Source organism: Carassius carassius, chromosome 50, assembly GCF_963082965.1.
Source record: "Carassius carassius chromosome 50, fCarCar2.1, whole genome shotgun sequence".
In the NCBI taxonomy this organism is placed as follows: Eukaryota; Metazoa; Chordata; class Actinopteri; order Cypriniformes; family Cyprinidae; genus Carassius; species Carassius carassius.
The window spans coordinates 15,400,892-15,425,007 of NC_081804.1; the positions used below are offsets into that span (position 1 = coordinate 15,400,892).

General features: G+C 51.2%; 1 protein-coding gene across 2 annotated transcripts in view; it reads right to left on the reverse strand.

The window, feature by feature from the left end:
• Positions 1-24,116, reverse strand: part of LOC132133687 (SITS-binding protein-like) — a 55,076-nt gene that overhangs the window by 11,626 nt on the left and 19,334 nt on the right. For both annotated transcript variants that reach the window (XM_059546602.1, XM_059546601.1), the window contains 2 exons: positions 18,602-18,796; positions 16,200-16,468 (listed from right to left, as the gene is read on the reverse strand). In XM_059546602.1, the coding sequence (XP_059402585.1) occupies positions 16,200-16,468; positions 18,602-18,796 (464 nt within the window). The remainder of the gene's footprint in view (positions 1-16,199; positions 16,469-18,601; positions 18,797-24,116) is intronic.

The following is a 24,116-nucleotide window of genomic DNA, read 5'->3' on the forward strand; positions in this document are numbered from 1 at the left end:
CGCTCTTGACAGTGTTGATTGTGAGACCCAGGCATTCTAAATGGCTGAGGATCCAGGATCTGTGTGTCGTCAGTAGTTCCTCGGAATGGGCTAAAACTAGCCAGTCGTCGAGGTAGTTCAATACTCGCACTCCCCGCATTCTCAGGGGTGCGAGAGCGGCATCCATGCACCGTGTAAACGTACGGGGCGCTACGGAGAGGCCGAATGGAAGAACCATGTACTGATAAGTCTGCCCCTCGAAGGCGAATCTCAAGAATGGCCTGTGATGAGGTGCTATTTGAATGTGAAAGTAAGCGTCTTTCAGATCCACTGAGAAAAACCAATCCCTCGGGCGAATTTGCGCGAGTATTTGTTTGGTAGTTAACATTTTGAACGATCGCGCCATAAGCGCTTTGTTCAAACGTCTGAGATCTAGGATGGGTCTGAGACCGCCATCCTTTTTTGGTACGAGGAAGTAGCGGCTGTAAAAGCCTGACTCGCACTGCGCAGGGGGGACAGTTTCTATCGCCCCTTTTGCAAGAAGGTTTATCAGTTCGGCGCGAAGGACGTGTGTCATTTCGCTTTTCACTTTCGTTTCGACCACGGCGCGAAAGCGTGGCGGTCTGCGAGCGAACTGGAGCGAGTAACCTCGTTTTATTATATTCAAAACCCAATTTGATATGCCAGGGATGGCCTGCCATGCAGCGGCTCGTGCGGCTATGGGTTGAACGTGCTTCGGGCACTGGCCGCCTGTTATGAGGGGACCAGTAGCTCGAGTATGCTGTGCTTGGGACACTGTGGTGACAGCGCTTATTTGTAGGGTTGCGCACTGAGAAGTGGGCACGCGCGCTACATTTAGAGCACCTCCGGCGCGAGCGGGAAGGTGGGCATGAAAGGGGACCCGAGTGTGTTTTTGTGACACTTGGGGGAGTGTGTATACATGTAGGGGTGCGTACTGTGTAGTGGGCACACTGCCTACATAGAAAAAGCTCTTTTTGTGCTTTATTGAGGTCGCCGTGAAAACAGCGTTTGTGTGCAGGCGTGCGTGCATTGTAACAGGCTCGTTTACTGCAGTATAGACATCTCCAACCGCCTTTAGTGAGGGGATTGGAGGAAGTATGTGAGGTTTCTTGTGTGGTGGTCCGGCCGCAGCGGGACTTAACCACGGTCTTTTCAGCACGAAGGTCAGGAGGGCTTCGGAGGCTCGGGGTTCAGCACAATCCTGGGCCGAGGTCCCCGTCTGTCTGGCGGTTTGCGGCTCGTAGAGCGAGAGCGGTGCTGGGTTTTGGTCGCTGGGCGAGACTGTAAGTCTGGCTGCGATGGCTTCGAGGTCTGAGGGGGCGGCGCATTTCTACGGCGTCCCGCAGCAGAGCTAGAGCGTTTCGGCAGGAAGTGTCTCATTGCTTGTGACGTCTTCTGAGCCTCAGTGAAGCGTTCAGCGAAACCCTTAACCGACTGGCCAAAGAGGCCGGAAGGCGAGATAGGAGAGTCAAGAAAGGCGGATTTGTCGGCGTCTTTCATCTCCGTGAGCGTGAGCCAGAGGTGTCGCTCTAAAACAGCGAGGCTTGCCATGCTTCGGCCGATCGCTTGTGCTGTGGTCCTTGTCGCACGCAGGGCTAGATCAGTAGCGCTGCGGAGATCTTTAAAGTCATAGGTATCTGGGGCAGACTCGTCCAGGTTACGGAGAAGTCTGGCCTGAAAAACCTGCAGCACAGCCATGGTGTGTAGAGCCGAAGCAGCTTGACCAGTGGAGGTGTATGCTCGGCCAGCGAGAGCTGAGGTGGTGCGGCACGGTTTGGATGGATGCACAGGCTTCGACCGCCATCCTGCGGCTGAGGGCGGGCAGAGGTGTGCAGCAATTGCCTCCTCGAGAGGGGGGAGGCTCTCGTAACCATGGTCTCGGGCGCCGTCGACACAGGAGAGCGCTGACGAGACAGAAGTTTTCAAGCGTGCGGAGAATGGGGCTTTCCACGACTTCGTGAGTTCATAGTGAACTTCCGGGAAGAAGGGGGCGTTTCTTTGCGTAGGGGCCGAAGGGCGCCCCTGCAAGAACCATTCGTCCAGCCTGCTTTTAGCGGGCTCGTCTGGAGGAGACCAGTCGAGCTGAAGGTCGCTGACAGCCCTTGTAAGCACGCGAGTAAGCTCCGCGTCGATATCAGCGCGTTGTCCGGTGCAGCTGGGGGCTGTAGAGGGGGGGGGGGTCCGCAATGGAGCCCGACCATTCCTCACTACTGGACGCGGCGAGAAAAAGGCTGTCGTGTCTGTCCTCTTCCGCCTCAGGCGCTCCGAAGGAGAAGGGGGCGCTGGTGAGCAGAGACTGACGCTGCTCGTCCACGAAGAGGACAGGCGAAGGAGAGAGAGCGGGCGAGGCACGCGGGGAGTGTTCCGGCGTGAGCTCGCGTGTAGCAGTGTGCTCAGGCATTCTCTGATCCCTTTCGAGAGTACTCTCGTACTGTGCAAGCTAGCTTACGCTATGGGAACACAATGTAAAACGCCGTGCGTGCTCGGGAACTTCGACCTGTCACAGCCCGAGGCGAGAGCCCGGGGCTTTATAGCAGGATATCATCCAGTGGTATCCCGCAGGACCACGCCCATGACGAGGCCATACCTCGGGTGGAATGGGCTCTGATGCCGAACGGGCAGTGAAGGCCTTTAGATTTGTAAGCCAGCGAGATAGTGTCTACTATCCATCGCGATAGGCTCTGCTTCGTGGTGGCGAGACCTCGGGTGCGCCCACCAAAGCATATGAAGAGCTGGTCCGACCTCCTGAATGAGGCGGAGCGTGCAATATAGGTTTTGAGAGCCCTGACGGGGCAGATGAAGCTCGCGTTGCTTTCGTCGCTTTGCGAGGAAAGGGGTGACAGCGAGATGACCTGTGCTCTGAACGGTGTTGAGAGCACCTTGGGGACATAGCCGTGTCTTGGTCTGAGAATGACTCTGGAGTCAACATTCGCCCTGGAAAGCATGTCCGGGCCCCGGTTCAGGATGCCAGGTACATGCGCTGCCTTTAGCGAGCGCAGATTGTAATGTGCCCATGTCAGAAGACGTTCGGTCAGGGTGTGCAAGGTTTTTGACCTGACACCACCCTGGCGATTTATGTAGGGAGGAAAGCTTTAAAAATGGGAGGAAAGCTTTCAGGGATAGTTCGACCGCTATCATCTCCAGACAGTTTATGTGTAACAGTCGCTCCGGGCTCGACCAGAGGCCGGAGGCAGACCTGCCCTCGTACAGGGCGCCCCAACCGAGGTTGGATGCATCTGTCGAGACTACTTTCCATTTCGAGACAGCGCCTGTGCTTACGCCTAACTGATACCAGTTGGCTATTTTCCAAGGGGCCAGAGCTGTGATGCAGCCGTGGGTCACCTTGATGCGCGTGCGGCCGGAAATCCAGGCGCGCGCTGGAACACGGTCTCTCAGCCAGCGTTGTAGTGGGCGCATGCGCAGCAGGCCCAGTTTGAGAACCGCAGAGGCTGATGCCATCAGACCTAGCATTTCTTGAAATCGTTTGAGCGGGTAAAGAGACCCGGCTTTGAACGACACGGCTAGATGCTGAATAGTGAGAGCGCGCTGTGACGTCAGACGCGCTGTACACGTCACAGAGTCTATGTCTATCCCCAAAAAGGAAATCCTCTGGCTGGGAGACAGAGCGCTCTTGACAGTGTTGATTGTGAGACCCAGGCATTCTAAATGGCTGAGGATCCAGGATCTGTGTGTCGTCAGTAGTTCCTCGGAATGGGCTAAAACTAGCCAGTCGTCGAGGTAGTTCAATACTCGCACTCCCCGCATTCTCAGGGGTGCGAGAGCGGCATCCATGCACCGTGTAAACGTACGGGGCGCTACGGAGAGGCCGAATGGAAGAACCATGTACTGATAAGTCTGCCCCTCGAAGGCGAATCTCAAGAATGGCCTGTGATGAGGTGCTATTTGAATGTGAAAGTAAGCGTCTTTCAGATCCACTGAGAAAAACCAATCCCTCGGGCGAATTTGCGCGAGTATTTGTTTGGTAGTTAACATTTTGAACGATCGCGCCATAAGCGCTTTGTTCAAACGTCTGAGATCTAGGATGGGTCTGAGACCGCCATCCTTTTTTGGTACGAGGAAGTAGCGGCTGTAAAAGCCTGACTCGCACTGCGCAGGGGGGACAGTTTCTATCGCCCCTTTTGCAAGAAGGTTTATCAGTTCGGCGCGAAGGACGTGTGTCATTTCGCTTTTCACTTTCGTTTCGACCACGGCGCGAAAGCGTGGCGGTCTGCGAGCGAACTGGAGCGAGTAACCTCGTTTTATTATATTCAAAACCCAATTTGATATGCCAGGGATGGCCTGCCATGCAGCGGCTCGTGCGGCTATGGGTTGAACGTGCTTCGGGCACTGGCCGCCTGTTATGAGGGGACCAGTAGCTCGAGTATGCTGTGCTTGGGACACTGTGGTGACAGCGCTTATTTGTAGGGTTGCGCACTGAGAAGTGGGCACGCGCGCTACATTTAGAGCACCTCCGGCGCGAGCGGGAAGGTGGGCATGAAAGGGGACCCGAGTGTGTTTTTGTGACACTTGGGGGAGTGTGTATACATGTAGGGGTGCGTACTGTGTAGTGGGCACACTGCCTACATAGAAAAAGCTCTTTTTGTGCTTTATTGAGGTCGCCGTGAAAACAGCGTTTGTGTGCAGGCGTGCGTGCATTGTAACAGGCTCGTTTACTGCAGTATAGACATCTCCAACCGCCTTTAGTGAGGGGATTGGAGGAAGTATGTGAGGTTTCTTGTGTGGTGGTCCGGCCGCAGCGGGACTTAACCACGGTCTTTTCAGCACGAAGGTCAGGAGGGCTTCGGAGGCTCGGGGTTCAGCACAATCCTGGGCCGAGGTCCCCGTCTGTCTGGCGGTTTGCGGCTCGTAGAGCGAGAGCGGTGCTGGGTTTTGGTCGCTGGGCGAGACTGTAAGTCTGGCTGCGATGGCTTCGAGGTCTGAGGGGGCGGCGCATTTCTACGGCGTCCCGCAGCAGAGCTAGAGCGTTTCGGCAGGAAGTGTCTCATTGCTTGTGACGTCTTCTGAGCCTCAGTGAAGCGTTCAGCGAAACCCTTAACCGACTGGCCAAAGAGGCCGGAAGGCGAGATAGGAGAGTCAAGAAAGGCGGATTTGTCGGCGTCTTTCATCTCCGTGAGCGTGAGCCAGAGGTGTCGCTCTAAAACAGCGAGGCTTGCCATGCTTCGGCCGATCGCTTGTGCTGTGGTCCTTGTCGCACGCAGGGCTAGATCAGTAGCGCTGCGGAGATCTTTAAAGTCATAGGTATCTGGGGCAGACTCGTCCAGGTTACGGAGAAGTCTGGCCTGAAAAACCTGCAGCACAGCCATGGTGTGTAGAGCCGAAGCAGCTTGACCAGTGGAGGTGTATGCTCGGCCAGCGAGAGCTGAGGTGGTGCGGCACGGTTTGGATGGATGCACAGGCTTCGACCGCCATCCTGCGGCTGAGGGCGGGCAGAGGTGTGCAGCAATTGCCTCCTCGAGAGGGGGGAGGCTCTCGTAACCATGGTCTCGGGCGCCGTCGACACAGGAGAGCGCTGACGAGACAGAAGTTTTCAAGCGTGCGGAGAATGGGGCTTTCCACGACTTCGTGAGTTCATAGTGAACTTCCGGGAAGAAGGGGGCGTTTCTTTGCGTAGGGGCCGAAGGGCGCCCCTGCAAGAACCATTCGTCCAGCCTGCTTTTAGCGGGCTCGTCTGGAGGAGACCAGTCGAGCTGAAGGTCGCTGACAGCCCTTGTAAGCACGCGAGTAAGCTCCGCGTCGATATCAGCGCGTTGTCCGGTGCAGCTGGGGGCTGTAGAGGGGGGGGGGTCCGCAATGGAGCCCGACCATTCCTCACTACTGGACGCGGCGAGAAAAAGGCTGTCGTGTCTGTCCTCTTCCGCCTCAGGCGCTCCGAAGGAGAAGGGGGCGCTGGTGAGCAGAGACTGACGCTGCTCGTCCACGAAGAGGACAGGCGAAGGAGAGAGAGCGGGCGAGGCACGCGGGGAGTGTTCCGGCGTGAGCTCGCGTGTAGCAGTGTGCTCAGGCATTCTCTGATCCCTTTCGAGAGTACTCTCGTACTGTGCAAGCTAGCTTACGCTATGGGAACACAATGTAAAACGCCGTGCGTGCTCGGGAACTTCGACCTGTCACAGCCCGAGACGAGAGCCCGGGGCTTTATAGCAGGATATCATCCAGTGGTATCCCGCAGGACCACGCCCATGACGAGGCCATACCTCGGGTGGAATGGGCTCTGATGCCGAACGGGCAGTGAAGGCCTTTAGATTTGTAAGCCAGCGAGATAGTGTCTACTATCCATCGCGATAGGCTCTGCTTCGTGGTGGCGAGACCTCGGGTGCGCCCACCAAAGCATATGAAGAGCTGGTCCGACCTCCTGAATGAGGCGGAGCGTGCAATATAGGTTTTGAGAGCCCTGACGGGGCAGATGAAGCTCGCGTTGCTTTCGTCGCTTTGCGAGGAAAGGGGTGACAGCGAGATGACCTGTGCTCTGAACGGTGTTGAGAGCACCTTGGGGACATAGCCGTGTCTTGGTCTGAGAATGACTCTGGAGTCATTAGGCCCAAACTCGAGACAGTCAGCGCTTACAGATAGCGCATGTAAATCCCCCACTCGCTTGACTGAGGCCAGAGCCAGTAGAAAAGCGGTTTTGAACGAAAGAAGCTTCATATCGACAGACTGAAGCGGTTCAAAAGGGGGGCCCTTTAAGGCCTCTAGGACCGTAGACAGGTCCCAGGAAGGGATTGAAGGGGGTCGGGGAGGGTTCATCCCACGAGCTCCCTTAAGGAAACGAATGACCAGTTCGTTTTTTCCCAGTGATAGGCCGGCCACCGGAGCATGAGAAGCTGCAATGGCTGCCACATACACTTTGAGCGTAGACGGGGATCTGCCCGCATCTAAACGCTCCTGTAGGAAGGAGAGTATCTCCGTCACGTCACATAAGTGAGGGTCTAGGTTCCGTGTCCCGCACCAGGTGGAGAACACTGACCATTTCTGCGCGTAAAGGCGCCTGGTTGAGGGCGCTCTGGCTTCCGTAATGGTCTTTAACACTCCCTCAGGGAGGTTCCCGGGTACCTGTTGAGGGGCCATACATGAAGGGCCCAAAGTTCGGGGTGGGGATGCCAGAGCGCGCCCTTCAGCTGCGTGAGGAGATCTTTCCGCAGCGGTATTGGCCATGGGGCTGTACTGGACAGCTGCATCAGCTCGGAGAACCAAGGTTGGGTCGTCCAGAGTGGGGCTACTAGCAGCATAGCACATCTGCTCTTCCTGACCCGATCGATGACCTGCGGTAGTATCGCGACCGGTGGGAAGGCATAAAGCGGGCGTCTGGGCCAATCGAGGGCCAGCTCGTCCCTGCTCTTTGAAAAATATATTGGGCAATGAGCGTTGTCTTCTGAGGCGAAGAGGTCGACCTCTGCCCTGCCGAAGATGCTCCACATCAACTGAACCGTTTGTGGGTGAAGAGACCACTCCCCAGGGGGAACATTCGCCCTGGAAAGCATGTCCGGGCCCCGGTTCAGGATGCCAGGTACATGCGCTGCCTTTAGCGAGCGCAGATTGTAATGTGCCCATGTCAGAAGACGTTCGGTCAGGGTGTGCAAGGTTTTTGACCTGACACCACCCTGGCGATTTATGTAGGGAGGAAAGCTTTAAAAATGGGAGGAAAGCTTTCAGGGATAGTTCGACCGCTATCATCTCCAGACAGTTTATGTGTAACAGTCGCTCCGGGCTCGACCAGAGGCCGGAGGCAGACCTGCCCTCGTACAGGGCGCCCCAACCGAGGTTGGATGCATCTGTCGAGACTACTTTCCATTTCGAGACAGCGCCTGTGCTTACGCCTAACTGATACCAGTTGGCTATTTTCCAAGGGGCCAGAGCTGTGATGCAGCCGTGGGTCACCTTGATGCGCGTGTGGCCGGAAATCCAGGCGCGCGCTGGAACACGGTCTCTCAGCCAGCGTTGTAGTGGGCGCATGCGCAGCAGGCCCAGTTTGAGAACCGCAGAGGCTGATGCCATCAGACCTAGCATTTCTTGAAATCGTTTGAGCGGGTAAAGAGACCCGGCTTTGAACGACACGGCTAGATGCTGAATAGTGAGAGCGCGCTGTGACGTCAGACGCGCTGTACACGTCACAGAGTCTATGTCTATCCCCAAAAAGGAAATCCTCTGGCTGGGAGACAGAGCGCTCTTGACAGTGTTGATTGTGAGACCCAGGCATTCTAAATGGCTGAGGATCCAGGATCTGTGTGTCGTCAGTAGTTCCTCGGAATGGGCTAAAACTAGCCAGTCGTCGAGGTAGTTCAATACTCGCACTCCCCGCATTCTCAGGGGTGCGAGAGCGGCATCCATGCACCGTGTAAACGTACGGGGCGCTACGGAGAGGCCGAATGGAAGAACCATGTACTGATAAGTCTGCCCCTCGAAGGCGAATCTCAAGAATGGCCTGTGATGAGGTGCTATTTGAATGTGAAAGTAAGCGTCTTTCAGATCCACTGAGAAAAACCAATCCCTCGGGCGAATTTGCGCGAGTATTTGTTTGGTAGTTAACATTTTGAACGATCGCGCCATAAGCGCTTTGTTCAAACGTCTGAGATCTAGGATGGGTCTGAGACCGCCATCCTTTTTTGGTACGAGGAAGTAGCGGCTGTAAAAGCCTGACTCGCACTGCGCAGGGGGGACAGTTTCTATCGCCCCTTTTGCAAGAAGGTTTATCAGTTCGGCGCGAAGGACGTGTGTCATTTCGCTTTTCACTTTCGTTTCGACCACGGCGCGAAAGCGTGGCGGTCTGCGAGCGAACTGGAGCGAGTAACCTCGTTTTATTATATTCAAAACCCAATTTGATATGCCAGGGATGGCCTGCCATGCAGCGGCTCGTGCGGCTATGGGTTGAACGTGCTTCGGGCACTGGCCGCCTGTTATGAGGGGACCAGTAGCTCGAGTATGCTGTGCTTGGGACACTGTGGTGACAGCGCTTATTTGTAGGGTTGCGCACTGAGAAGTGGGCACGCGCGCTACATTTAGAGCACCTCCGGCGCGAGCGGGAAGGTGGGCATGAAAGGGGACCCGAGTGTGTTTTTGTGACACTTGGGGGAGTGTGTATACATGTAGGGGTGCGTACTGTGTAGTGGGCACACTGCCTACATAGAAAAAGCTCTTTTTGTGCTTTATTGAGGTCGCCGTGAAAACAGCGTTTGTGTGCAGGCGTGCGTGCATTGTAACAGGCTCGTTTACTGCAGTATAGACATCTCCAACCGCCTTTAGTGAGGGGATTGGAGGAAGTATGTGAGGTTTCTTGTGTGGTGGTCCGGCCGCAGCGGGACTTAACCACGGTCTTTTCAGCACGAAGGTCAGGAGGGCTTCGGAGGCTCGGGGTTCAGCACAATCCTGGGCCGAGGTCCCCGTCTGTCTGGCGGTTTGCGGCTCGTAGAGCGAGAGCGGTGCTGGGTTTTGGTCGCTGGGCGAGACTGTAAGTCTGGCTGCGATGGCTTCGAGGTCTGAGGGGGCGGCGCATTTCTACGGCGTCCCGCAGCAGAGCTAGAGCGTTTCGGCAGGAAGTGTCTCATTGCTTGTGACGTCTTCTGAGCCTCAGTGAAGCGTTCAGCGAAACCCTTAACCGACTGGCCAAAGAGGCCGGAAGGCGAGATAGGAGAGTCAAGAAAGGCGGATTTGTCGGCGTCTTTCATCTCCGTGAGCGTGAGCCAGAGGTGTCGCTCTAAAACAGCGAGGCTTGCCATGCTTCGGCCGATCGCTTGTGCTGTGGTCCTTGTCGCACGCAGGGCTAGATCAGTAGCGCTGCGGAGATCTTTAAAGTCATAGGTATCTGGGGCAGACTCGTCCAGGTTACGGAGAAGTCTGGCCTGAAAAACCTGCAGCACAGCCATGGTGTGTAGAGCCGAAGCAGCTTGACCAGTGGAGGTGTATGCTCGGCCAGCGAGAGCTGAGGTGGTGCGGCACGGTTTGGATGGATGCACAGGCTTCGACCGCCATCCTGCGGCTGAGGGCGGGCAGAGGTGTGCAGCAATTGCCTCCTCGAGAGGGGGGAGGCTCTCGTAACCATGGTCTCGGGCGCCGTCGACACAGGAGAGCGCTGACGAGACAGAAGTTTTCAAGCGTGCGGAGAATGGGGCTTTCCACGACTTCGTGAGTTCATAGTGAACTTCCGGGAAGAAGGGGGCGTTTCTTTGCGTAGGGGCCGAAGGGCGCCCCTGCAAGAACCATTCGTCCAGCCTGCTTTTAGCGGGCTCGTCTGGAGGAGACCAGTCGAGCTGAAGGTCGCTGACAGCCCTTGTAAGCACGCGAGTAAGCTCCGCGTCGATATCAGCGCGTTGTCCGGTGCAGCTGGGGGCTGTAGAGGGGGGGGGGTCCGCAAAGGAGCCCGACCATTCCTCACTACTGGACGCGGCGAGAAAAAGGCTGTCGTGTCTGTCCTCTTCCGCCTCAGGCGCTCCGAAGGAGAAGGGGGCGCTGGTGAGCAGAGACTGACGCTGCTCGTCCACGAAGAGGACAGGCGAAGGAGAGAGAGCGGGCGAGGCACGCGGGGAGTGTTCCGGCGTGAGCTCGCGTGTAGCAGTGTGCTCAGGCATTCTCTGATCCCTTTCGAGAGTACTCTCGTACTGTGCAAGCTAGCTTACGCTATGGGAACACAATGTAAAACGCCGTGCGTGCTCGGGAACTTCGACCTGTCACAGCCCGAGACGAGAGCCCGGGGCTTTATAGCAGGATATCATCCAGTGGTATCCCGCAGGACCACGCCCATGACGAGGCCATACCTCGGGTGGAATGGGCTCTGATGCCGAACGGGCAGTGAAGGCCTTTAGATTTGTAAGCCAGCGAGATAGTGTCTACTATCCATCGCGATAGGCTCTGCTTCGTGGTGGCGAGACCTCGGGTGCGCCCACCAAAGCATATGAAGAGCTGGTCCGACCTCCTGAATGAGGCGGAGCGTGCAATATAGGTTTTGAGAGCCCTGACGGGGCAGATGAAGCTCGCGTTGCTTTCGTCGCTTTGCGAGGAAAGGGGTGACAGCGAGATGACCTGTGCTCTGAACGGTGTTGAGAGCACCTTGGGGACATAGCCGTGTCTTGGTCTGAGAATGACTCTGGAGTCATTAGGCCCAAACTCGAGACAGTCAGCGCTTACAGATAGCGCATGTAAATCCCCCACTCGCTTGACTGAGGCCAGAGCCAGTAGAAAAGCGGTTTTGAACGAAAGAAGCTTCATATCGACAGACTGAAGCGGTTCAAAAGGGGGGCCCTTTAAGGCCTCTAGGACCGTAGACAGGTCCCAGGAAGGGATTGAAGGGGGTCGGGGAGGGTTCATCCCACGAGCTCCCTTAAGGAAACGAATGACCAGTTCGTTTTTTCCCAGTGATAGGCCGGCCACCGGAGCATGAGAAGCTGCAATGGCTGCCACATACACTTTGAGCGTAGACGGGGATCTGCCCGCATCTAAACGCTCCTGTAGGAAGGAGAGTATCTCCGTCACGTCACATAAGTGAGGGTCTAGGTTCCGTGTCCCGCACCAGGTGGAGAACACTGACCATTTCTGCGCGTAAAGGCGCCTGGTTGAGGGCGCTCTGGCTTCCGTAATGGTCTTTAACACTCCCTCAGGGAGGTTCCCGGGTACCTGTTGAGGGGCCATACATGAAGGGCCCAAAGTTCGGGGTGGGGATGCCAGAGCGCGCCCTTCAGCTGCGTGAGGAGATCTTTCCGCAGCGGTATTGGCCATGGGGCTGTACTGGACAGCTGCATCAGCTCGGAGAACCAAGGTTGGGTCGTCCAGAGTGGGGCTACTAGCAGCATAGCACATCTGCTCTTCCTGACCCGATCGATGACCTGCGGTAGTATCGCGACCGGTGGGAAGGCATAAAGCGGGCGTCTGGGCCAATCGAGGGCCAGCTCGTCCCTGCTCTTTGAAAAATATATTGGGCAATGAGCGTTGTCTTCTGAGGCGAAGAGGTCGACCTCTGCCCTGCCGAAGATGCTCCACATCAACTGAACCGTTTGTGGGTGAAGAGACCACTCCCCAGGGGGAACATTCGCCCTGGAAAGCATGTCCGGGCCCCGGTTCAGGATGCCAGGTACATGCGCTGCCTTTAGCGAGCGCAGATTGTAATGTGCCCATGTCAGAAGACGTTCGGTCAGGGTGTGCAAGGTTTTTGACCTGACACCACCCTGGCGATTTATGTAGGGAGGAAAGCTTTAAAAATGGGAGGAAAGCTTTCAGGGATAGTTCGACCGCTATCATCTCCAGACAGTTTATGTGTAACAGTCGCTCCGGGCTCGACCAGAGGCCGGAGGCAGACCTGCCCTCGTACAGGGCGCCCCAACCGAGGTTGGATGCATCTGTCGAGACTACTTTCCATTTCGAGACAGCGCCTGTGCTTACGCCTAACTGATACCAGTTGGCTATTTTCCAAGGGGCCAGAGCTGTGATGCAGCCGTGGGTCACCTTGATGCGCGTGCGGCCGGAAATCCAGGCGCGCGCTGGAACACGGTCTCTCAGCCAGCGTTGTAGTGGGCGCATGCGCAGCAGGCCCAGTTTGAGAACCGCAGAGGCTGATGCCATCAGACCTAGCATTTCTTGAAATCGTTTGAGCGGGTAAAGAGACCCGGCTTTGAACGACACGGCTAGATGCTGAATAGTGAGAGCGCGCTGTGACGTCAGACGCGCTGTACACGTCACAGAGTCTATGTCTATCCCCAAAAAGGAAATCCTCTGGCTGGGAGACAGAGCGCTCTTGACAGTGTTGATTGTGAGACCCAGGCATTCTAAATGGCTGAGGATCCAGGATCTGTGTGTCGTCAGTAGTTCCTCGGAATGGGCTAAAACTAGCCAGTCGTCGAGGTAGTTCAATACTCGCACTCCCCGCATTCTCAGGGGTGCGAGAGCGGCATCCATGCACCGTGTAAACGTACGGGGCGCTACGGAGAGGCCGAATGGAAGAACCATGTACTGATAAGTCTGCCCCTCGAAGGCGAATCTCAAGAATGGCCTGTGATGAGGTGCTATTTGAATGTGAAAGTAAGCGTCTTTCAGATCCACTGAGAAAAACCAATCCCTCGGGCGAATTTGCGCGAGTATTTGTTTGGTAGTTAACATTTTGAACGATCGCGCCATAAGCGCTTTGTTCAAACGTCTGAGATCTAGGATGGGTCTGAGACCGCCATCCTTTTTTGGTACGAGGAAGTAGCGGCTGTAAAAGCCTGACTCGCACTGCGCAGGGGGGACAGTTTCTATCGCCCCTTTTGCAAGAAGGTTTATCAGTTCGGCGCGAAGGACGTGTGTCATTTCGCTTTTCACTTTCGTTTCGACCACGGCGCGAAAGCGTGGCGGTCTGCGAGCGAACTGGAGCGAGTAACCTCGTTTTATTATATTCAAAACCCAATTTGATATGCCAGGGATGGCCTGCCATGCAGCGGCTCGTGCGGCTATGGGTTGAACGTGCTTCGGGCACTGGCCGCCTCTTATGAGGGGACCAGTAGCTCGAGTATGCTGTGCTTGGGACACTGTGGTGACAGCGCTTATTTGTAGGGTTGCGCACTGAGAAGTGGGCACGCGCGCTACATTTAGAGCACCTCCGGCGCGAGCGGGAAGGTGGGCATGAAAGGGGACCCGAGTGTGTTTTTGTGACACTTGGGGGAGTGTGTATACATGTAGGGGTGCGTACTGTGTAGTGGGCACACTGCCTACATAGAAAAAGCTCTTTTTGTGCTTTATTGAGGTCGCCGTGAAAACAGCGTTTGTGTGCAGGCGTGCGTGCATTGTAACAGGCTCGTTTACTGCAGTATAGACATCTCCAACCGCCTTTAGTGAGGGGATTGGAGGAAGTATGTGAGGTTTCTTGTGTGGTGGTCCGGCCGCAGCGGGACTTAACCACGGTCTTTTCAGCACGAAGGTCAGGAGGGCTTCGGAGGCTCGGGGTTCAGCACAATCCTGGGCCGAGGTCCCCGTCTGTCTGGCGGTTTGCGGCTCGTAGAGCGAGAGCGGTGCTGGGTTTTGGTCGCTGGGCGAGACTGTAAGTCTGGCTGCGATGGCTTCGAGGTCTGAGGGGGCGGCGCATTTCTACGGCGTCCCGCAGCAGAGCTAGAGCGTTTCGGCAGGAAGTGTCTCATTGCTTGTGACGTCTTCTGAGCCTCAGTGAAGCGTTCAGCGAAACCCTTAACCGACTGGCCAAAGAGGCCGGAAGGCGAGATAGGAGAGTCAAGAAAGGCGGATTTGTCGGCGTCTTTCATCTCCGTGAGCGTGAGCCAGAGGTGTCGCTCTAAAACAGCGAGGCTTGCCATGCTTCGGCCGATCGCTTGTGCTGTGGTCCTTGTCGCACGCAGGGCTAGATCAGTAGCGCTGCGGAGATCTTTAAAGTCATAGGTATCTGGGGCAGACTCGTCCAGGTTACGGAGAAGTCTGGCCTGAAAAACCTGCAGCACAGCCATGGTGTGTAGAGCCGAAGCAGCTTGACCAGTGGAGGTGTATGCTCGGCCAGCGAGAGCTGAGGTGGTGCGGCACGGTTTGGATGGATGCACAGGCTTCGACCGCCATCCTGCGGCTGAGGGCGGGCAGAGGTGTGCAGCAATTGCCTCCTCGAGAGGGGGGAGGCTCTCGTAACCATGGTCTCGGGCGCCGTCGACACAGGAGAGCGCTGACGAGACAGAAGTTTTCAAGCGTGCGGAGAATGGGGCTTTCCACGACTTCGTGAGTTCATAGTGAACTTCCGGGAAGAAGGGGGCGTTTCTTTGCGTAGGGGCCGAAGGGCGCCCCTGCAAGAACCATTCGTCCAGCCTGCTTTTAGCGGGCTCGTCTGGAGGAGACCAGTCGAGCTGAAGGTCGCTGACAGCCCTTGTAAGCACGCGAGTAAGCTCCGCGTCGATATCAGCGCGTTGTCCGGTGCAGCTGGGGGCTGTAGAGGGGGGGGGGTCCGCAATGGAGCCCGACCATTCCTCACTACTGGACGCGGCGAGAAAAAGGCTGTCGTGTCTGTCCTCTTCCGCCTCAGGCGCTCCGAAGGAGAAGGGGGCGCTGGTGAGCAGAGACTGACGCTGCTCGTCCACGAAGAGGACAGGCGAAGGAGAGAGAGCGGGCGAGGCACGCGGGGAGTGTTCCGGCGTGAGCTCGCGTGTAGCAGTGTGCTCAGGCATTCTCTGATCGCGGTGTTTCTTACGCGGCACTTGAGAGAGAAGAGGCGGAGCGGGTGGAGCATCCTGGCTGGTTTGAGCTAATCGAGCCCGCAGGGTCGATATAGCCATGTTGTCGCACTCAGGGCAGCCGCCCTTGGAGAGTGCGTTCTCAGCATGCTCGCGGCCCAGGCAGGAGACACAGAGGATGTGGCGGTCCTCGCTGGGCAGAGGGCCTCGGCAGGAAGCGCAGGCCGGAGGCATTTGAAACAACGCCTCGAATTTTGGAGAAAAAAGTGTGATGCAGCGGCAAACACACTAGCTTTATAAAGGATATAGTCACGCCGGATGGCGCAGCAGGAAGCGAGTGCTGAAGGCGGCGTCGAGATGAAGCACGAGCCGACGTCCTCAGATCTGCGTTGCAGTGCTATCCCGCTGAGAGGCTTTTCGACGGCGTGTAGAGGCTTCTCCGGAGAAGACAGCGAAGTGCAGGTGAGATCGCTGAAGGAGATGAAATCTGATCCCTATGGCGAAGCGGTGGCTTATATAGTTCCAGCCACGCCTATTTTGGCGTGCTCTGACGTCCAATGGGCGCGAAGCGCCCCCATTGGTTCGTTCCTCTCCGCCGCCTCACCATAGGTTGCTGCAGTTGCCACAGCACAGCCAATAAGCGCGCGAGCCGCTTCGCTTAGGTCTGCTGTGCTGCAGCACTGCGTTTTACATTATTTAAAAATTAAGGATAATTTTTGGCTTCATATTCTCGAGAAAAGGGGACCTTTTCCCATAGCGTAAGCTAGCTTACGCAGTACGAGAGTACTCTCGAAAGGGAACACTTGTTTCTGCTTTTTCACCATGTTTTGATCTAGAAATCTAATACTTTCATAAGATGTGTAATAGCACCTAGTACCAAAATGGTAGTTAGTGATCATGATTTTGCCAAATGGGACAAATTCTTGGATTGACATCTTCAATTGATCCATAAAAATTCCGTAAAATCTCAATTCTCAACATAAAGTCAGCTATTAGGACCAACGAGAATGACTTGACAAAATCACCATAAACGATTGGGACTATTTACCAGTTTACACCAAATACCTTGTTCCTGAGGTCACAATGGCGTTGTCCCCTATCCTCTCTGCCAGGTCGGCCAAGAGTCTGATGTATTCATCCCCAACCCATGCCAGAGGGGGGCGTAGGACTTGTTCCTCGAAAGGGTTTCCCTCACCGCCTTCCAGGATGACATACTCCATGCCCAAATGGCTACGCAAGCTGTCCACTTTGTCCAGAAACCAATTTGTGGCTTCTGGGTTGGAGATGTTAAGCTTCACACTGTACTTTCCTTTCCACTGAGTCAACAGAGGCACCTTATGAAAGAGAAATAATGTACAAATAAAAAAGTAAATAATAATAATGCACAGGTAAGAATATTGGTCAAGAACAAATAACCTTTTTTTTAAAAATCTAGATCAAAATTTGAAAATTCTTTAAAAAGATCATGTTGGTTTCACATGGTTTTGAAGAAACTTTTATGAAATTTCTAAAGAAAACTTTTGATAAATTTCATATACTGTAACTATCAAGTAAAAATAGTACTTTCCTTACCCTTTCAATACATATGAGAGTACACATATTAATAATTTTCACATTTTCACATATATTTCTTAAGGGTAATACAGTTTTTTGTGCAGATACCATGACGTTTTTGGGGAACCACATGCCATATAACTGGATAATTAATAATAATAATAATTAATGATAATAATTTAATAATACTGCAAAACGATTTAATAACTCTTTCTTTCACGAATTTCATTCTTTTAATTAGTTTTTTTATTATTATTATTATATCAGAACATTTGTATCACTCTGACAGCTTTACTTTATGGCCCATAAGATATCATTTTAAATTTTAAATCCAAAATGTAGAACATATTCATAGAAGACTTCAAGTCACTGTATGTCTGAATTGCATTTTTTCCCCCTACCCCAGGGGTGGCGTTTCCGTATGGCAGACAGATATGTGCCGTGAAAAATTAGCCAAAATTCATATTTCTATTATAATTCGTTATTATTATTTTAAATCAGAGGGTTTTGCAAAAATTTAACCAATGATAAGTATTTAAAAGAGCTTGTCAGTGAAACTTCATTACGCCATTGGATCCTCAAGCTCTAAGCTCTAAGCGAAACCTCGTCACTTCCCCTGATTCCCCTGACTCAGATTGACGCGCGCGCACAGCCTGAAGGAGACAGATCTCCGCTTATCCGCAAAGCAAGGGTAAACAAATAACTGTTTGAATAGTACAGCATTTTCTTTACTCAAACACTATGTCTGTAAAGGCTAATGTCTTTGTGTGTTTGAAGACTGGAGAAGTAAGTTTTTTGCCATCTAGCCAATATACTTTTGTACGTTTTGAATATCCTTTGCATAAGCGCTTTATCATTTATATCATAAAACATTGGCCAAGTTTACTAAACAACAAGAAAAACTAAGTGCCCATATAGCAACAATAAACGTTATATAACCTGTAAAAGGTGATGATAGCATATAATGCGCTCCATTTGCCTCAGATGCGGACAAAACACAGATCTCCTCATTCACCGGCCAAAGACCTTGTTAACTCCATTTGAACTGTTTTTCATATAGCATAATGTTAATTGCACGTGTCTGATAAAACACAAACACTGACGACGCAGTGTTGTTTAATATTTGACCCCCCCCCCTGTATTTTAGTAGAGTGTGCCATGAAACTGTTTTATTTGTCAACAACCATCAGACATCATATTATGTGTATTTGGTTGCTTAAACTCAACAAACTACGAAAAATAACTCTTATATAGGCTAATACTCGCGAAACGGCTTTATACGTGCGAGCTTTGGATGTGACTGCGAGGGCACATAGCCTGTGGAGCGCGCGAGTACCAAATGGCTTAAAATACTTAAAAGGTGTGCAAATTATACATTTTTGTGACAATGCAACAATTACCCGATTAGTCAAGTCAAGTGACAGTTCTGTCAGCTGTCCCGATCAAAATGCGAGTGAGTCTTGTATCGCAGCTTGCAGCAGGTCGCTGAAGTGCAGACAGATGCGCTGATGTGAAGCACGCTCTGAGAGAGTTTATGGTTTCAAATGACTGATTGAATCTTGTTTGTGTGGATTTATTTTATTATTCAAACCTACAAGCTATGTTGAATAAATGCAAGGATTTACCTCATTATAAACTTGAAAGCTGCGAGAATTATTAAAACCACAGAAATGTAGGACCTGATTAAATATAACTATTACACAGAGATTTGAAAAATAAAATTCCACAACTCTTAAAAAAATGTTTTATACTATATAGACATTTTAAAAACTAAAACTTTAAAGTGAAAACAGAAAATCTAATTCAATATATAAGTACAGCTATGATGCAAAAATAATCCAGGTGATTGACCCATATAACTCAATGCATAAAGGACCAGATGGACGCCCAGATCAGCAAACAGTCAGTCTTACCGTTCGGCCCTTCGCTCCTGAGGGCAGACTCAGCCAGTAGTCTTCAATACCTTCCTGAAAGGAGGTCTGGAACTGCTGCGAGTCCACGCTCAGGTACGGGGACAGGGTGATGGAAATGTTTAGAAGCTTCACAAAAGGGAGGTCCCTCTTCTGTCTCTTAGACGTCCTTTTTTTGCTATTGAGGTAGCTGTGGTCCTAGAAAGGCAAAAAATAATAATCAAAGATGACAAATAGGCTGATGTCACCTGTTTAAAAAAAAGTAATAAATGATGGTGAAGAAATTATATATTTAACCTTGCAAATCATGCTTGTTACAGTGTTGAAAAAATTGTTTTCAACACAAAAAAAAGAAAAAATTAAGATGAAATTTAAATAGATTGTTGGTGTAAAATTCAGCAGTCTTTCAAAATTAACAAATTAACTAAATTAACCACACAGTGAGTAAAGAAGAGTCACCCCCCCCCCCTTTAAAATAATCACATTTTGTTGCTTTGCAGTCTGAAATAAAGATGGACACAGTTTATGTTTTATTCAGTGCAACATAACATCCAGGTGAAAGTAAATAAATGTAAGTGCCATGCATTTAAAAATCTTTCTAATGGTGCTGATTCAAAATGACAATGTCAGGATAGTCACTGGAGGCAGAGGTAAGTGAATTCAACACAACGTTTAGAAGGTGATTTCAGGTGCAGTGCAGATCACTTCGTGAGGGGCTGAATGCAGGTGAGTACGTCCATAGAAGAGAGGTCAATGCCACATGTATACACATGTATACGTATACATTACGTCTTGGAATCCACGGGACGCGAGGCAAGCAGGGGACGGAAACATGGCTGTGAACTGGGGCTGAGGTGTGCGTTTTCTATTGCCTTGATGAGATCGCTGATGACCAGGTGAGGGTGATTAATACTCGGGCGCGTGATCGTTGTGGATTGGCTGGGACCGGGATTGCCTGGTCCCTGACACTACTCCCCCCTCCAGGGTCCGCACTAGCAGACCTTGCTCTCCGACGTCGTGGGGGTCTGCCTCGGGGCTGCGGAGCCGGTCTCTCTGGATGCTGGGCATGAAACTCTGTGAGCAGATTGGGGTCGAGGATATCTTGATGAGGTACCCAACACCTTTCTTCAGGTCCATATTCCTCCCAGTCCACTAGGTACTCTAGTCACCCACCACGACGTCGGGAGTCCAGTATCTCTTACAGTGCAGATGGGCTCAGCGTCTATGGGTGGTAATGGGGGGGGGGGGCGGTTCTGCAGAGGGAACAGAGACAAGTAAATGATGTGGTTTTAACAGTGAGACATGAAAGGTGGGGTGTATTCGGTACGGAGTGGGTAGTAAGAGTAGGTAGGTAACTGGGTTGACTTGTCGTTCCACCGGGAATGGCCCTATGTATTTTTGGCTCAATTTCCGAACATGGTTGCTTTAATCGGATGGAGTTTGTCGACGGTGAACATTGGCAAAGTGCTGCTGGCAATTTACTGCCTGCTGAAGGTGGTGGTGTGCCTGGTTTCAAACCCTCTCACTGTTTCGGAAGTTTTCCGGTGGGTAGTTGCCGAGGTACCTTGGTCATGGCACAGAGGGCACATCCCTGGATAAACTTTTCATAAACTTAGTTTAAAGAGTCTAAATTTTTTTTTGTCTAAACTGCTTGGCAGTTGCAGCCTCAGTTCAGAATCTTCCCAGTAGTCCAGTCTATCGTGGGTTGATGTCGGATTAGCCAAGGGCGGCCTAGAATTAAATCAGCTAGGCTATTTGTGAGAACAAATAGGGCAAATGATTTGTGGTGGGCATTTTCTACAGAAAGGGTGATTGGTGCCATGTGATGTCACATACCCTTTGTTGATCATCTCACCAGTCACTGCATAGATAGAGTACGGTTTAGTGGTTCGGTTCCTTGAGAGGTTGTGTGACTTGGCAAGTTTTCCAGAAATTAAGTTGGGTCAACAATGGCGGTGGCTGCAACGTCGAGATCTCAAAACCTCAGAGTCACACATATAGTTAGTGCAGCCGATACAGAGGTTTGGTGGAGAACTGAACTCACCAATAACCACGGGGGACGAGAGGGGCAGGTTTGTATAAAGTGTCCTCCGCTCCCGCAGTAGAGGCATAGTCTGAGCTCTCGCCGGCAGTTACGCTCTGCTGGAGACAGTCGCTGGGTTTCCACCTACATCTGTTCAGGCTGCGAATCAGGGATTTTCTCAGGTAGACTCTTATGAGAAACGGAAGATGGGGCGTGAGCTTCTCGATAACAGGACTGGGATCTCAAGTGAACTCGGAGGGCTTGTTGCATGAATTTCTCTAACCCCAGTTTATCATCATAAATGGCGAGCTGCAGTCGAAGTGCGGGGTTTAATCTTCTTCGGTAAAAAATAAGAAGTGCTTTTCCACTCGCCGCGGCCCGAGTCCAGAATTCAAGGGAGTATTCAGAAACAGGTCTTTTACCTTGACGCAGGTGTAACAATTGAACGCTGACTGAAGAGTCTCCCACAGGGCACCCAAACACTTCCTTAAAGTGACTTATGAAATTCTGTACGGACGAGGTGACCACAGTCTTTTGAAACCACAGCGCTTCGGCCCATCTCAACGCAGCCCCAGATAACTGCTGGATGAACAAAATTTTTGATCTCTCTGTAGGGGACTGATGTGCGTTTTGCTCAAGGGCGAGTGAACATTGTAATAGAAATCCGTTGCAATCCTGAGACTGAGTTGGCGATGTACACCAGTGTGGGAGCGGTGTTTGTGGAAGCGCAGTCTTCAGATGCTGAATTCATGTCTGTCAAGCCTTCTGTCAGGATAGTCACTAGAGGCAAAGGTAAGTGAATTCAACACAACGTTTATTTTTCACAAGAACAAGTGCACAGTGAGTAGGTGATTTCAGGTGCGGATACTGTGCTCACTCACAGTTGTTTAGATCACTCAGTGAGGGGCTGAATGCAGATGACTACGTCCATAGAAGAGAGCTCAATGCCACACAATCAAGGTTCACTAATGCTTGTCCTTTTTCTTTTAAAGGACAGACAACTGTCCAGCAAGCTTGACGGGAACACAAGAGATACAGGTGATCATTGGGAAATCAGGTTACAGGGATGGCTCAGGAATCCTGGAGGCAGCAGAACAATGACACAAAGGTTAGTGTTTCAAAAGTACGTATAAGTTATGTCTTGGCATCCACGGGATGCAAGGCAAGCAGGGGAAGGAAACATGAGGTCTGTTCCTGTTTGAGGCTTGACGGTGAACTGGGGCTGAGGTGAGTGTTTTATAGTGTCTTGATGAGATCGCTGATGATGACCAGGTGAGGGTGATTATTAGGCTTTCCTGGTCCCTGACAGACAACACAGGTGATTGACAGTCAAAGCATAGTGCTGTTTGGACACCCCTGCCCACCCCCAACTGAACTCCAAGTTTTGATTGGTTTTGCACCCGAGTCAGACCTGTCTGTTATTAGCTGAAATAACATGATGTGCTCGTCAAACACCAGCTCGCTCTGTCTCTCCATCAGCGCCTCCTTTGTCCGTTTTTTTTTTTTTTTTTTGTAATTTGTGCTTTTGTTGAAAAACAAATGTAGCAAATTTTAATACTTTAGTTTTATTTAACTCAAGTAAAAGTACCACAATTTAATTATACTCAAGAAAGCAGAAAAAAGTTCAAATTTACTCAAGTAGTCTAATGAAAGTATTTGTATTTAGTTACTTCCCACCTCTAACCGAAGGACATTGATATTGCAGTGTGTGCAAGATTTTAAAAGCACTTTTTTAAAAATCAATGATTGTATCTTATTTATAATGCAGCATTTAAGAAATAGAGCAGCTATGACTGGGACAGGGTTCAAGTATAACTTAAAGCTTATCATGAGTATGTTAAATCAACCTTCTTCTGAGCCAGTCTGATGATACAGGCTTGTACATTCCAAGATGTGTCTCTAAGAAAAAAAATCCAGAATTGTCAACAATTGGATTCAGCTAATGAAGGATAAAAACCAAGGCAGAATTCAAAATGGCAGAAATTCACACTACAATGCTATTTTGAATTATGCTCAAGTTCGTGTTTTCATGTATTTAACAAGGACAGTTGAATCAATGGCTGCATCTGAAAACTGAAAAACGCTGCCTTCGGAGGATGCATTCCAAGGTAGGAAGTCATCAAGGCAAATCTGAATCAATGTTATTTTTTAGTTCCTGTCTCCTGAGATGCCTTCATCTGGCCGATTTTTGAAGGCAGCATAGATGTATCCTTCACTGCCTTTGAGATCACACAATCCTGTGCATTCCATTCTGTGACAGTTAAGCCAAAAAATAAAGATGGCATCTGAAATTTGCGGTCAGTGGTCAGTTTGTGTGTAAATATACAGTATTGTTCAAAATAATAGCAGTACAATGTAAGGAGGGTGGATGATTAGCGAGGGATACCCGGTTCGTCTAACCGTCACAACATAGCCTATCGTGTGAACATATTACTGACCATTTGATAATTTAATTTATAGTCTATATTCTACTGATAACTTAAACTATGTTAAAATAAATGTTACTGTAATAATTTGAGGAATGTTTCATTTGCATAGAACGTGTTGTCTTTCTTAACGCTGTAATGCACCTTCATGTGAAGTGGAAAATCGATTCATGAGCAATCGATGCCAACTAATTCAGCACCCTGACTTTGGACAGCGCTCTTGTAACGTCGGACGTAAGAGGCAGCGTGCTAAGAAGCTTCCTTAGGGACACTTCGGGGAACACACTTAGAAATATCAACAACTTTGGTAAGGTATATCTTTCGATGTCTTCTTAGCGCTAAGAGTGAACATTATCGGGGAACCGGGCCCTGGATTATTCTGGTTAGTCACATTGTACTGGTATCATTTTTAAAGTCATTGCCTGATACGCTAGCGAGGCAGCAAGTCACCTGCATACATTTCCGGACGCAGCCAATGAGAATCATTCAGTTGCATAAGCTCCAACTCATACAAGTCTGGAGAATCGTTAGGGTTAATGAAAAGGGAGGGACTAACTTTAATTAGCTGAAACCCGTAACCCTCTGTTGAATGTTAGATAAGGGAGACATACAAAAGGTGCAGGGGAGGGGATCTCCAGGATAGGTTTGGGAAGTACTGCTGTAGAGTATAAAAAGACCAAAGGCCAGCATCACTACTTTGTGTTTAGTTGTTGAATATGGCTGCAAGTTGGTGTTTGGGTCAGATTTTGGCAGTTTGCATTTTCTTTCATGCTGTTCCAAAGTGGAATAATCTGCGTAAGAGCTCTGACCCAGCAAACTGACCTTCAGCTTCAGAAGCCAGTTCAACAAACTAACCAGCAGCTTTAGAAGCCAGTGGTGCAGGCAGAGACCCTTGATAAATGTTCTGTAGCTGATTATGAGCATATCCAATGTGGTCAACCTGGGATCAGTAGTGCTGAGTGTGAAGCTATCAACTGAGCTTTAACCCCCTGAGGTCTAAGGGTATTTTTGGGGCCTGGAGAAGTTTTGTCATGCCCTGACATTTGTGCTTTTTTCAGTTGCTTATAAA